Here is a 12654-nt window from a genome sequence, read left to right on the forward strand (position 1 = left end):
AAAAATAGCACTTTACCACTGCACCCCCTCTAATCTCAGATGCACCCTGAGTCATTTTGTTTAAGTACAGTGAGCTTTTCTAAAATATACAGAAAAGAGACAAACCCACCAGCATTATAGGATATACTATGACTTTGTGCCAAATACTTGTTGCTGATTTAGAGTACTGGCACCTTTTTCTGTCAATCTGTCAATTAGCTAAAATAATCTGTTTAATGGGTTTGAATAATTTCCCCCCCAAACAGATGGTACTCCTCCATGCAGTAGTTCCACCATAACAACACCATGTCTAAGCTACCAAGATCCTGGTAAGAAAAGAGCTACTTTTGAAGACTTTTTCTAGATAAGGTATGTTTCATATGAAATATTTTCCTTATTTATATTTCTGTATTTAAAGATTTTAATATGCAGAGACTAGAAGACCTTCTACGGGTCTCTGAGACCATTAAGGAGCAAGATGTTGGCGATGTGCCACCATTGTCATCTTGGACTCAAAGGCAAAAAGAGTTTCAACAGTGTTGGCAACAGGCGAGGCCACAGAACGTTGACAATTTATTAATAACTAAGAATATCGTCAAGATGACCTGCAATCGCTGTCTCCTGGAAGAAGCTGTCATCCGTTGTGAGGAATGTATGCCATCAGAGTGGTTTTGTGCAGAGTATGATATCTTGGTTCATACAAAACACACTCTGCACAGTAGGCAAACCACCTGTAATGGATTTTACAAGTACATTCCTCCAACAGAGTCTGTGAAACTCCAGGATGGCAAATACATCATTTCTAAACAAGGTTAGTGTCCCATTTTTTTTAATTGATCAGCCTTTTTTCCCCCTCACAAAAAAACTCATTTTAATCTCAAATTGCATTCTGTTATCATAGTGCTTGCTTACAACATTGTTAAATCTCATCCTGATTGTACTTTGACCTTGCAGACCGTTTGCTTCCAACATCCTTTCCTTCAAGGATATGTTCTAGTGAAGTTTTCGATGTTGCAGTCTCTGTTGGTAGACCTATCATATTGGTGTGCATAAATTGTAGGTTTTGGTGAAATTGTTTTTTTAAAAGTATTTTTTAACTAATACATTACTCTAATTCATTGTTATTGTTTTTTTCTTTATGTGTTCTTAGGCCGTTACGATCTTAATGTTCCAGAGCTAATATGCAAACATTGCACTAAGAAATGGGGTCCAGAATTCAATGACTTGGTTTGGAGTGGATACTGGCCAGCTACCATGCAAGCACAGACCCTGTTCCACCAAGATCTGTTCCATTCCTTTGAGGCTATGAAGACGGCAGCTCCAGGAATGTCTAAACAAGCCTTTACTGCAATGTTGGACCAGAGAACAAAGCAGTTTGGAAGAGTAAGTACAAATGTGAAGCTGAAAGACAAATACATGTATTATCATAATAAATATATTTATGGCCAAATATGGATGAGCGAGATATGATACAAAATATGATAACATATATAATGTATTTTTATTTCAGACTGGCAAGGTGAATGCAGATGCTTTTCAGAGAAGCTTTCTGCAGTATGTGTACTGCACATTTGAAGAGAATACACTTCTGGGTAAAGAGCCATTTGTCTGTCCAGCCTGTAGCCCTGAAATGGTGGCTGTTTCAGTAGATGGCAATAGGAAACTTTACAGGTTCCAGAAAACAAACCTCTACGTTTTTTACATTGACACAGCAATTGTCCTTAGTCCTTGTATTTTAATTTGACATTGGGATTGCTATTTTTATTTATTTTTTACATTACATGTCATTTGTTCGACGCTTTTATCCAAAGCGACTTACATACATTCAGTACAGTGGACAATCCCCACAGGAGCAATTAGTAGCTATAGTTCTTTCCTGTTATATAGCTGTTAAAACTACAGCTGTTGAATCTAAAATATTTCTGTTAGACTTTATAACCTTGTTTTGAAAGATGTGCTTTAAATATTATTATTATTATTATTACTATTTTCAATTTGTAACTAGAGTAGTTATCTATAATTCCTTTTATTATAGGAGTGAAGAGCCAGGCTTCTTTGACCGAGTGTTTTTAGCCCAAGACTCTGAGGTTTCCACATTTGTGGAGGATGTTCGAGGGGCTGTCAAAAGTGTGAGTTTTAAATTAAGCAGAGCAAAATGTATCTCACCTTTCTTAATAACTAATAGAAGTTAAAATAGTAGTAACACAGTTGCCTTCATATTTTTTTGGAGATGGGATAGAAGTGTTGAGACCAGATGACAGGGGGATGAGGTTAGCAATGCGGTCAAACTGTCACAAACATTATTGCTGTAAAACTGGATTGAAAAAACAGCTAAATTCTAATCCAGAATATATTACACATTTGGAGCCTTCCAATTATACAAAAACAGGTTTGTTATTATCCAGGGAGTTGCATATCCAGGTGAATCTGGCAGTCGAGCACAAAACACTTGTGTGTAATAGTTTACATGTTTGATAATACCGTCAGTTGGTCCCACTATCCAGTTTTTTAAAATAACTTCTGATAATGATTCTCTCAAAACTATTTACTTTGGTAGACTGCAGGAAAAGCAATGTGTGGAGAATCTCACTGGACAGCAGCAAGGGAGACCTCTAAGCGAGCCAACAATTTGGATGAAGAAGGTGTTGAAATTGCTGTGTGTAGGCATGGATTTCTTCTCAAAGGTTGCTAGTTGTCTTGATCATTTTCAATTAGAATATTTGTAGATAATCTGAAGCGTTACCTTTAATCTGCTTTGTACTCACTATTTTTTTTTTTTTTTTTAAAAGCTTTAAATATGTATAGAGGAGAAATCTTTGCCTATCCGATGTTTCTCCAAAAAGAGTTCCAGAGTGCCTCATTTTTGGCAATGGACGTGACGTGTCGGTATGTACCATATCTTGACAAAGTGTCAGAAGCCTTGCCTCATCTTCAGCCCCTAAAGGAAATTAGACATTGCTTGTCTGTGATGCATGCCAAAGCCCACAACACCAAATGCGAGGTGAGGATTTGAATTACTTAAACAACAATTAATGGTAAATCTGACCACTACACATGAGTCTGAACTGATCCAAGAGAATGTTTGAAGTTATGAGTTGTTGACCTTGAGATTTGCATCAACATTGATTACCTCATGCTTTAGATTATTTGGAATGCACGGAACCAGGAGGGTGCCGGCACCACTCTTGGTGAAGAAGTGGAACAAATAAACAGCTTCTTTTCCAGATGTGGCCTAACAACTAAATGCATGGCCAAGTCAGGTTTGTGAACTTGTTTGGGCCCTGCCTTCCTGTAAATGTACACATTTATATTTTATTACATTGTAATGAGATGTATTCTTCTTCACAGCAAGAACTGACATGCTCACAGTCCATGCTATGGGCCGGAATCATCGCAAAGAGAATGGCCTCCACATTGCCATGTCCTCTAGATTCAAAAAAGTATGTTTGTGTATTGAAATGGAGATAACCATTTTAAGCTGTAAAATTTGACATTTAAGTCCACGCAATATATATAAAAATTACACCCCCATATAGACATTGCAGTGGTGCAGGACTAGAGCTACGAAATTCATTAAATATGTTATTGTGTTAATTTCCTCCTTAAAATGCATACTTTTGGTTTATTTTCATTGAATTATTTTATAAAATGGCATGATTCTGTTTTGCTATTTTGCAGACAGCAGAAAAGACAGAGGCTGTAACTGAGAGCCTGAAGAAAATGCAGGACCAGTTGAATTGCTCTGATGACATTCTAGAACTGTGGGTTGATGATGTCAAACAGTGGGCCAGTAAAGGTAAGAACAATGCTGTTTTGACGTATACATAGATGGAGTCGGTTCATAAAAAATAAATAATGCTGTCCAAATTAAACTTTGTCCTTTAGTGTGCCTGTTAGTGTGCGATGTGCAAATAACAGACCTTGATTGTGTTTGAAACTTGTCTTCTTCTTTTTTTCTTATTCATTTAGGAAGTGCATCAGCCAGTCCTGCAGATGCTGGTTGTTTGCAGATCTCAATAGAAGCACTCTTTCTGAGCATTTGCCAGAAAAAGCACTACCTTTACAGACAAAATTGTAAGCATTTTGGGACATTTATTGGTTGTGTTGATTAAATCCCGTCAGCTCTTTTGTAATCTATGTTTTACTCTCATTACAGATCGTAACAAAAGGCGTCAAAAGATCGTCCAAAAAGTTGCCCAAGAAAAGAAAAGGTTGCTAGAGGACATCCACAAGTAGAACCAGCAACCTGATGGTGACCCTATTGAGACCAACTCGGTTGTGGAGACACTCTCAACCAAATCTGCAGAGAGCATGATCTGGCCTTGGCAGGAACCCAACAGAGGTGCTGTATAAAGATTTTACTTCTAATCTACAAAACTAGTAATAAAATGTGTTCATTAATGTGAAATGTTTATTTTCATTCTCAGACGGTGTGGACATTCTCACTAAGAAGGGGCTGTTTGACCAAAAAAGGCTTCTGTCACGACTGACAGTAGAAAAGCAGATCCTTGTGAAGGAGATGATGCAGCACTGTCAGTACCTCAAGGACTCTGTATCAAAGGTCCAGACACTGATGGCCCCAGTTTCATTGATCACACAGACAGGAAGTAAGTGAACCACATGGATTTATTCACTTTAAAATACATAAGCCAATGTTTTTCAAACCAGCAAAGGCAAACACACTTTAAAGAAGATTTTATCCATCTGTTTGTTTTTATTTGAGCCTGACTGCATTCTAATCTTTCTTGACCTAAATACGTTTTCTCTGAATAATTTTCACAATTTATATGTTTGCTATATAACTTGTCGGCTATCCGAATGGAATCACAGAGGAGGGGTACAAGGGCCTTATGTGTCTTCAAAGGAGAAATCTGCATGACCTCAGACTCAAACAGCAGACAGTAGCAGGCGCCTACAGAGGAATTCTGGAACCCAGTCCTAGGCTGGTGGAGGTGGAGGAGGAGGACGAGGACATGGAAGAAGAAAAACACTGGCAAAGTGACAACAGCTCAGATGATGAAGATGACGCAGAAGAAGGGACTTGACTTGTGGAAAGTTACTTGGTGCCCTTATGAAGTTCTATAGTTAAAGCGGACATATTATGCTTATTTTCAGGTTCATATTGTGTCCATATATCTGCCTTTACTGTTCTTCATTTTCACAGCTCCCTTCGGCCATTCTGACTTAATAATCAGATTTCAGCTAGCTGACTGTTTTAAGTGAATAAAAAGGTAGTAAAGTGACACCAAACACAAAGCAGTCTAACAACTAACCCGTGGTGTTTAGCTAGCTAACAGGCATGTAGATGTTTCCGTCTGGATTTGATTAAGTGTGCAGTTTTTACATTAAAGCCGACATATTAAGCTTATTTGAGTTTGAAATGAGTGCTTCTACTGTGAAATGTTTCCATGCTTTAATGTTGAAAAATTACTTTTTTTCTCATATTACCTGTGCTGCAGCACCTCTTTTCTTTACTTTGTCATGTGCATTATCATATATTGTAACCTGTGTTTTGCTACATATGCTCTTTTATCTTACCAAAATATTAATAAACATGATTTTGTACATACGTAACTGATGTCTATTTACTGATACCCACTTGATATGTTATTACATTATAGAGTTGTCTTCACACATCAAATAATTAGCTTGAACTGAGGTTACAATCATTTATAACAGAGATTGATATTGGATGTGTAACATAATTCATAACTAACTAGAACCTATATTGAGGATCGGGAGAGGGACAGTTCTTCCAAAAAGCACTTGTAGTGTAAGGGACATCTTAAAGGGTCAGATAATAAAGACAGACATTGGCAGTTTAACGTTTTTGTAATGTGTAAAGCCCTAACACTGAGTACATCAAAGTAACGATTCAACAATATTAACCACATAGTCACCACTTGTCATAGGCTACTATCGGCTATAAAGTTTAATACAAATATTACCAAAAATGTACCCAATACCCATTAAAACATCCAAGTTGGATCATTATTTTAAAAAGCTTACAAATCTGAGGCCATGCATAGGAAATATCTCCCATAGTAAAAACTCATCCACCAGTGGTAAACAAATTTAAATGTATAAAATCGATGTGTGTGGTTTTGGAAATACTGGACGTGACGTTGTGCGATTGCGTTGCCATGCAACAGCTTTGGTCCATGTTAATTTACAAACTCTTCAACTACAACCCTAGTTATATTTAAAACATTTTTAGAAGGCCTCACGAAATACTTTAATGTAAATTAAAATGTGAAGGAATGTGTGAAAACAAAATACATCCGTCATAAACACAATACCGGAAACAGACGTAGTGATGTGACGTGTGATCCTCAGCTGATTGGATGTTTTAGCCGCAAAGCATGTTGGGATATGGTGTTTATGCGATATGAAATCTGAAAACATGTTTTAAAAATAAAATAATACTTTATTCCGAGTGTGCTTGCTTTTCTCTTTGGAAGTCATCACATAAATGCATTATAATACACGGTTCGGCTGCATTAAATATTAGACATCTGCCGTTGTTCTCTCTTTATAGAGCCCTGATGAGAAGACTTCTGGACAAACTGAAGAACTGCCGCCGAAACATACGTGACGTGGATCATAAATATATCAGCAATTAAACAACATCTTCAATTTATTTTCATACAATACATCTCCTCGCAGTATCAACACTAATTTGGCTGACTTTTATATTTGATCCAATCGGTAGATAGGCTGTATTTACACCATAATGGTGCACAGCTGACAGACAGGGACTTGTATTTTTTTTTTTTTTCTTTGAATATAAGAATGTAATTACTGAGTTGAGAGAATATTCAGGGGTTTTGGGTGATGGGAGACACATCTATGGAATCAGAATTTCAATAGCTTACCGTTAAATGACGGATATAATTTTCTGTCTGCAAATCAGATATTAATGTGAAATATTATAGCAATATCCTGTAAAATTATGTGAAAACTTGAATAAAACTACACATATTCAGATGTTATGCATGCATACGTGTCCTACACTAATAATACAAATTATGTTATTATGGCATTGTATGCTGTGTGTATTTATTTCACAATAAAGTTCATAGTAATATTATGTCTGATATTATGTTTTATTAACTAGACCACATTCTGATTAATGATGTGAAATATAAACAACCCTTAAATCAGACTTCAGTTACACCTGAGTAAAATAAAGGGAAGGTGATTGTCAAGTGCCAACAATCAGGCGAGATATTTGATAGTTGGTGCTTGAAAAGACTAAACATTTATCTGCAGATCCCTATAAAGTATATTCATTACTTGTTATTCTCTACTAATAGTTAATTAAAGACTGTATATAATGGCTATTTTGCACATCCCTTTCAGGATTTCGGTTTATTGACATACAGTATCATATACACAACTACATATAAAAACGTTATGCAATGAATGAAAAGCTTGGGTTGCAGGTTCCTCAACAATAAACTGTCCTATTCTGCACATTCATTATACTATCTACCTACATCTTATAAGAGTAAAATACATATAGTGCCTTATTAGTTTGTCTGTTTTGCACATCCTCCTATCTCCTATATCTGTGTACATCCGGCACTAAACAGTTTTATTGTAGAGATCACTTACAGCATCTTCTTGATTTTTTCTATTCTTTCTATATTTCTATCATTTCTACTTTCCCCCTAAAATATTCAATAGCGTGCTTTAACCACTAGGTGTCCTTTTCTATCTATCTAGCTGTGCACCATTATGGGGTAAATAAAGCCCATCTACCAAATATATATCAAATATAAAATTCAGCCGAATTAGTATTTATACTGCAAGGAGACGTATTTTGTGAAAATAAATGGAAGATGTTGTTTAATTGTTGATATATTTATGATCCACGTCACGTATTCAGTTTCGGCGGCAGTTATTCAGTTTGTCCAGAAGTCTTCTCGTCAGGGCTCTATAAATAAAGAACTATGGCAGATGTGTAATATTTAATGCAGCCGAACCGTGTATTACAATGCATTTATGTGATTGTAATGGAAACCTCTGTAGCAATGGAGAGTCAGGACTCAGAGAGACATGAGGAGAGCAGGAGCTTTGATGTCAAACACTGATGGTTTATTTAGGAGTATCATCCGGAGAATTCACATCACATGTCACAGCAGCCAGAGGTTCTGACTTCACGGTAGAGTTGCCACGTCAATTCTGAAGAACTCTACCCTAGAACCATGTATTTAGCTAGTTCAGAGAGAATAATCAACATTGTGCATAACAAGATATAATCATAACTCCTCTATCAGCTGATCCAACAGGCAGGAACAGGGAGAAAGAACACTGAGAGCAAAGAAAAACAAGGGAAAAAAAAAACAGTTAGACATTTTTTTTAAATTTCTGAAATATGTTGAGTATACAAAATCCTTTCAAATGTCTTCTCAACCCTAAGAAGGGCCATACACATAGGCCTGTCGGTCGGGCCTTTAGTGCCTACTCTTGTTCCGACTTTCCAAGGAAACTGAGGGTGATACTTATGCTGCTAAGCTTCCAACCACCGAAACGTATTCAGCGTGTTTTTTTTTTTTAATGTTGTCTGTGGGACAGCAGTGTCTTAAACGTTGTTTACCCCAAACCATACTGCATTATTTTAATTCTATGATAAGCAGTTCACCTGATTCCTTCAACAATAATGATGACCATGACTGCATATTGGACATTGTTGACATTCAAGCTGGTCACAATTTAGCATGTCATTTAAGTCTTTGTAACTATTATTAATAAAAATACACTTAACAGTAGATTTAGGTGTTGACAAAGCTACATCTCTCTTTAGGCTATCACCAATGCCACATATTAAAAAGGGCCCAGTAGTGCTTTTTGGGGTTTTCCATTTCCAGTAGTGTGTTGATTACGTAATTGTGAATGTAAAGGGACTGCAAAAGCTTAATAGAAAAAGTTCCCCCAGAGTTTCTCTCCAACACACCTGACTGAAACTAATTCCTACATTAAATAGCCCCTCCAGAAAAACGCGGGCTAAATTCCTTGATTAAGCGATTAAACATGCGGGGATTTTATGTGATTTTATGCGGTGAAATTGCGGGAAGTTGCGAAATATGCGGAAAGTTGCGCAATATGCTAAATATGCGGTAAAAAAGAATAACAATTTTTTTAAATATTGGGCTGTCTTATTTATTCTCTCTCACACACAACCTGCCACTAACGTTGAACCCCTTTACTATTCAATTAAACACATTCAATGTTTATTTATTGTAAAAGCAATTGGGCTATTTTAATCTCACACACCCCCCCCCCCACACACACACACACACACACTTCTCCGCCTCATTCTGTTTTCATTTACTCGTTCGTTATCTGACCAGCTTCAATCTTGTAGGCTACTCACTTTGTTTCTTGTAGCCCTCGAAGGGGTTTTGGATGTTGATGCCTTGGTGAACGTGCGTCGTTTGGCTTTCTTGTCCGCAGCAGCAGAAAGCATTTTCGAATGTTTGAATGAATCAAAGTGGGTCGTCACCGTTGATTTTCTCTTATGCTCCAACACACAGTTGCACGGGGTGCAGAATAGTTTCCCCCCACTTTTTGCCCGGTCTTTAGTAGAAATGTTTGTCGGTAAATGAGATGGATTAGATTTTTTCATCTTGGTGTTTTCTCTATCGTGTGAGCTCCACACGTTCACTGTTGTTTACATTCTGTGATTCGCGAGATGATGACGTCACGTCAAGACGAGTTAACTTTTTTTTTTCTCAACTTTGTGTGGAAAAATGCGGGGATTATGCGGCCTTTTGATAAATATGCGGCCTTTTAAAAATCTGCGCCATTTTGCTGATTATGCGGTAAATTCTGCGATCGCAGAATTGCGTTTTTCTGGAGGGTCTAATTAAACGTAATAGACTAAGGGGCGGGACGTATCCAAGCGGTTGGCTCTGGTTTCAGACAGAGGGTGAAAAGAGGTGCAGCAGCACAGGCAGTATGAGAACAATAAAGAGCTTTTTGAACATTTAAGCAGGAAAAACGTAATACTAATGAACCTGGAAATTAACAGACTATGTTCTCTTTAAGTTCTTTCAGTCTATAATTACAAAGCAACCCTGATTTCTCGGATTTCTGAACTTAAGATGGTGCAGGTGCTTATTACATGAACTTAAATAACTCACAATTCATGGCAAAACTGACTTCTTAAATAGATAGATAGAGATTTATTGTCTCCCTTGGGAGAGATTTGCCTTGGGCAGTCGAGAGAATACACATAAACACAGGTATACATATAGAACAACCAGAGTCACAGATACACTACAAACATCACATGGCATACATAAGGTATACAAACCTACTCGGCCGAACTGTCAATTTATTGACAATTGAGTTAAACAAGAAATCTGAACTTGCCATGCAGGGCAGGGCAGCCAATGGACCAGCACTTCTTTACAGCCCTTTGAAACAGAAGAGAGGACAAAAACTAAATATTAATTATTTTAATTTATAATTCAATACTTCATTGCATTTCACTCAATCATCCAGGATTTTAAAATGGTAAATGTTTGGATTAATGTAAGACCTCCCAGAGAACAGCTCAACATGTAATTGTTTAATTTCTGACAAAATTCAACAATTTGAAAACTATTATGTTTGTTGTGTTGAAGGTCCATACCTGTTGTGTACTTCGTATAGCTACTAACCTTACTTTCACGTGTCTTTGACACAGATTGCACTGGAAACGCGTCCAGTTTGCTGTGATATTCACACACTGTAAAGAAACATGAAATTAAATTGTCCATAAATCCAAAACTTGATATCATGTATGGTCTTGCAAACTTTTAAGTTGGGTTTTCAAATTGAAAAACAACATTTGTAAGGCCTCAAACAAATGCATGTCATAATTTTCCCATACTTTATATGACATAATGCACCTCTTGGGTACCACAAATGACCACATAGTGAACCACAGATTATCTCCATGTGCCACAAAGCTTCTTTTAGGAATCAAAAGAACTACTATTATGTCAAAAGTTGTATATATTTTTTATTACAGATCAGTAATGCCTGTATTTTTTTTAATACCTTCCTCCTTGTTTTGTTTTTTCTTGCCTCGCTTCTTTTTTGCTGATATTTTAACAGCTCTCTTTCTATAAAGAGAAACAAAAAACAAGTGTTAATTGCAATAGTCATGTGGTGTGTGCTTTGCAAACCAGGGAAGTACTTGCGAGAACACTTACATTTTAAGAAAAAGTTGGAAAAGCAAAGAGTGAAAAATCTTCTGGCTTAGAGGCCAGTTGGTGGTGCTACTTTTCTTTTTACACTGGCACTTTTTTTTTAACCGTTCTGTATCTCATATTGTATAGAGTCAAGATTTCCCTCATTGTTCTACATCATATATTCTATATTGATACCTACCTGTCGATTGCTTTTTTCTCTGCCTCAAACTCTTCTTTCTCCACTTCCACCACCTGTTCTTTCTCCTTGCCTGCCTCCATCTCTCCTGCCACCACCGGTCCAAACTCTTCCTCTGAGTCTTTCTGTCCCTCCAGCTCTCCTCTCTCCAGTCCTTCACTCGCTAATCTGTCTGTCTGTGTCTCTATGTCCCCTTCTGTCTCCATCTCCTGCATCTCAGTAGTTCCCTCAGTCTCATCCATTTCACCTCCCTCCCCCTGTTCTGTCTGGTCATCTTCTTCTCCAGTCCTTTCATGCTGCCCTAGACCCTCTGTCTCAGGATACCATGCTTTGAAGTTAAACAAAGCAGACAAACAAGACATTAAAGATGTAGTGCAGGGTTGAAAATATGATTAACCAAAAAATATTATAGTTTAACAAAGAAAAAGGAATAAATGAATTGCCCAAAACCAATTTAGGTTGTCTAAAATATTATCTGACTGACATTTCTATCTGATCCATCTGGATAGGTACACAATACAGGATTAAACTTAATAAAGAATCATGAATGTGCTGTGAACTACCTTCTAAAAAGCCTTCAAAAAGGAAAACCATTTTTTCCAGGACCGCATGGGCTACCAGTGGCAGCTCGAAGGGGCACTGGAGCTGGGCCGTCCACTTCTTATTTTTATTGTGGTACTTCCCCCAGAAGAGGAGAGGAAAGTACCCAAGGGCCTTCAGTTTTTTGACCTTAAAAACAAAGAAAAACATATAGACAAACATCACACAAATAGATACAGACAGAGATAGATTTTCCAGGCAGTGTTAAAAAGGCAAGACTTTAAAAAAAGAGAGTTGGCAGGCACTCTCTATAGTGTGTCTTAATCAGAGAGAACCATCAGAGCAACACCACTACTATTTTCTAAAGAGACAATTGTGTTCCTGTTCTGTTTTGCCATTCATTAGCATCTGCCATGAAGTTATATTCACTCTACCACATTACAAGTGAACCAAAGGAGACACCTCTTAACTACACCGCATTGGCCGTTGGCCATGTTTTTGTGGTGTGTCCCGCATCATTGGCATTTTTTGCCATTCCCAACAACCTTTGCTGATGATTCAACATGTTGAATTGGCAGCAGAGCTGTCTGCAAAATAAGCTAGCTTAAGGAAATCTGTGCACAAGAAGAAAAACGGACTTGAGGAAAACTAACTACTACAGTCCAAAGGCTCACACAAAGTCTTTTAATTTGTTATCTCATCTGTTCGTTCTATTAGTCAGATATTCCCAACATGAAGCTGAGTGGAGAGTGT

General features: G+C 37.3%; 2 protein-coding genes across 2 annotated transcripts; one reads left to right on the top strand and one right to left on the bottom strand.

Annotated features, from left to right (window-relative positions):
- Positions 1-2029: 2029 nt before the first annotated feature.
- LOC307015994 (uncharacterized protein) lies at positions 2030-5508 on the top strand. Its single transcript, XM_079645036.1, has 9 exons — positions 2030-2108; positions 2537-2663; positions 2823-2980; positions 3122-3239; positions 3328-3419; positions 3658-3775; positions 3949-4053; positions 4136-4321; positions 4407-5508. The coding sequence occupies exons 2-8, from the start codon at positions 2552-2554 to the stop codon at positions 4213-4215; spliced, it is 783 nt and encodes a 260-aa protein (XP_079501162.1). The 5' UTR covers positions 2030-2108; positions 2537-2551; the 3' UTR covers positions 4216-4321; positions 4407-5508.
- Positions 5509-10395: 4887 nt separating this feature from the next.
- LOC307019319 (uncharacterized protein) lies at positions 10396-12247 on the bottom strand (the record flags this gene model as incomplete). Its single annotated transcript, XM_079650113.1, has 5 exons — positions 11925-12247; positions 11365-11689; positions 11032-11096; positions 10571-10717; positions 10396-10403 (listed from the first exon to the last, which is right to left on the bottom strand). Exons 1-5 carry the CDS (start codon positions 12121-12123, stop codon positions 10396-10398), a joined length of 744 nt encoding a protein of 247 aa, XP_079506239.1. The 5' UTR covers positions 12124-12247.
- Positions 12248-12654: the final 407 nt, after the last annotated feature.

This window comes from Notothenia rossii (assembly GCF_949606895.1).
Source record: "Notothenia rossii genome assembly, chromosome: 1".
NCBI classification, from domain to species: Eukaryota; Metazoa; Chordata; class Actinopteri; order Perciformes; family Nototheniidae; genus Notothenia; species Notothenia rossii.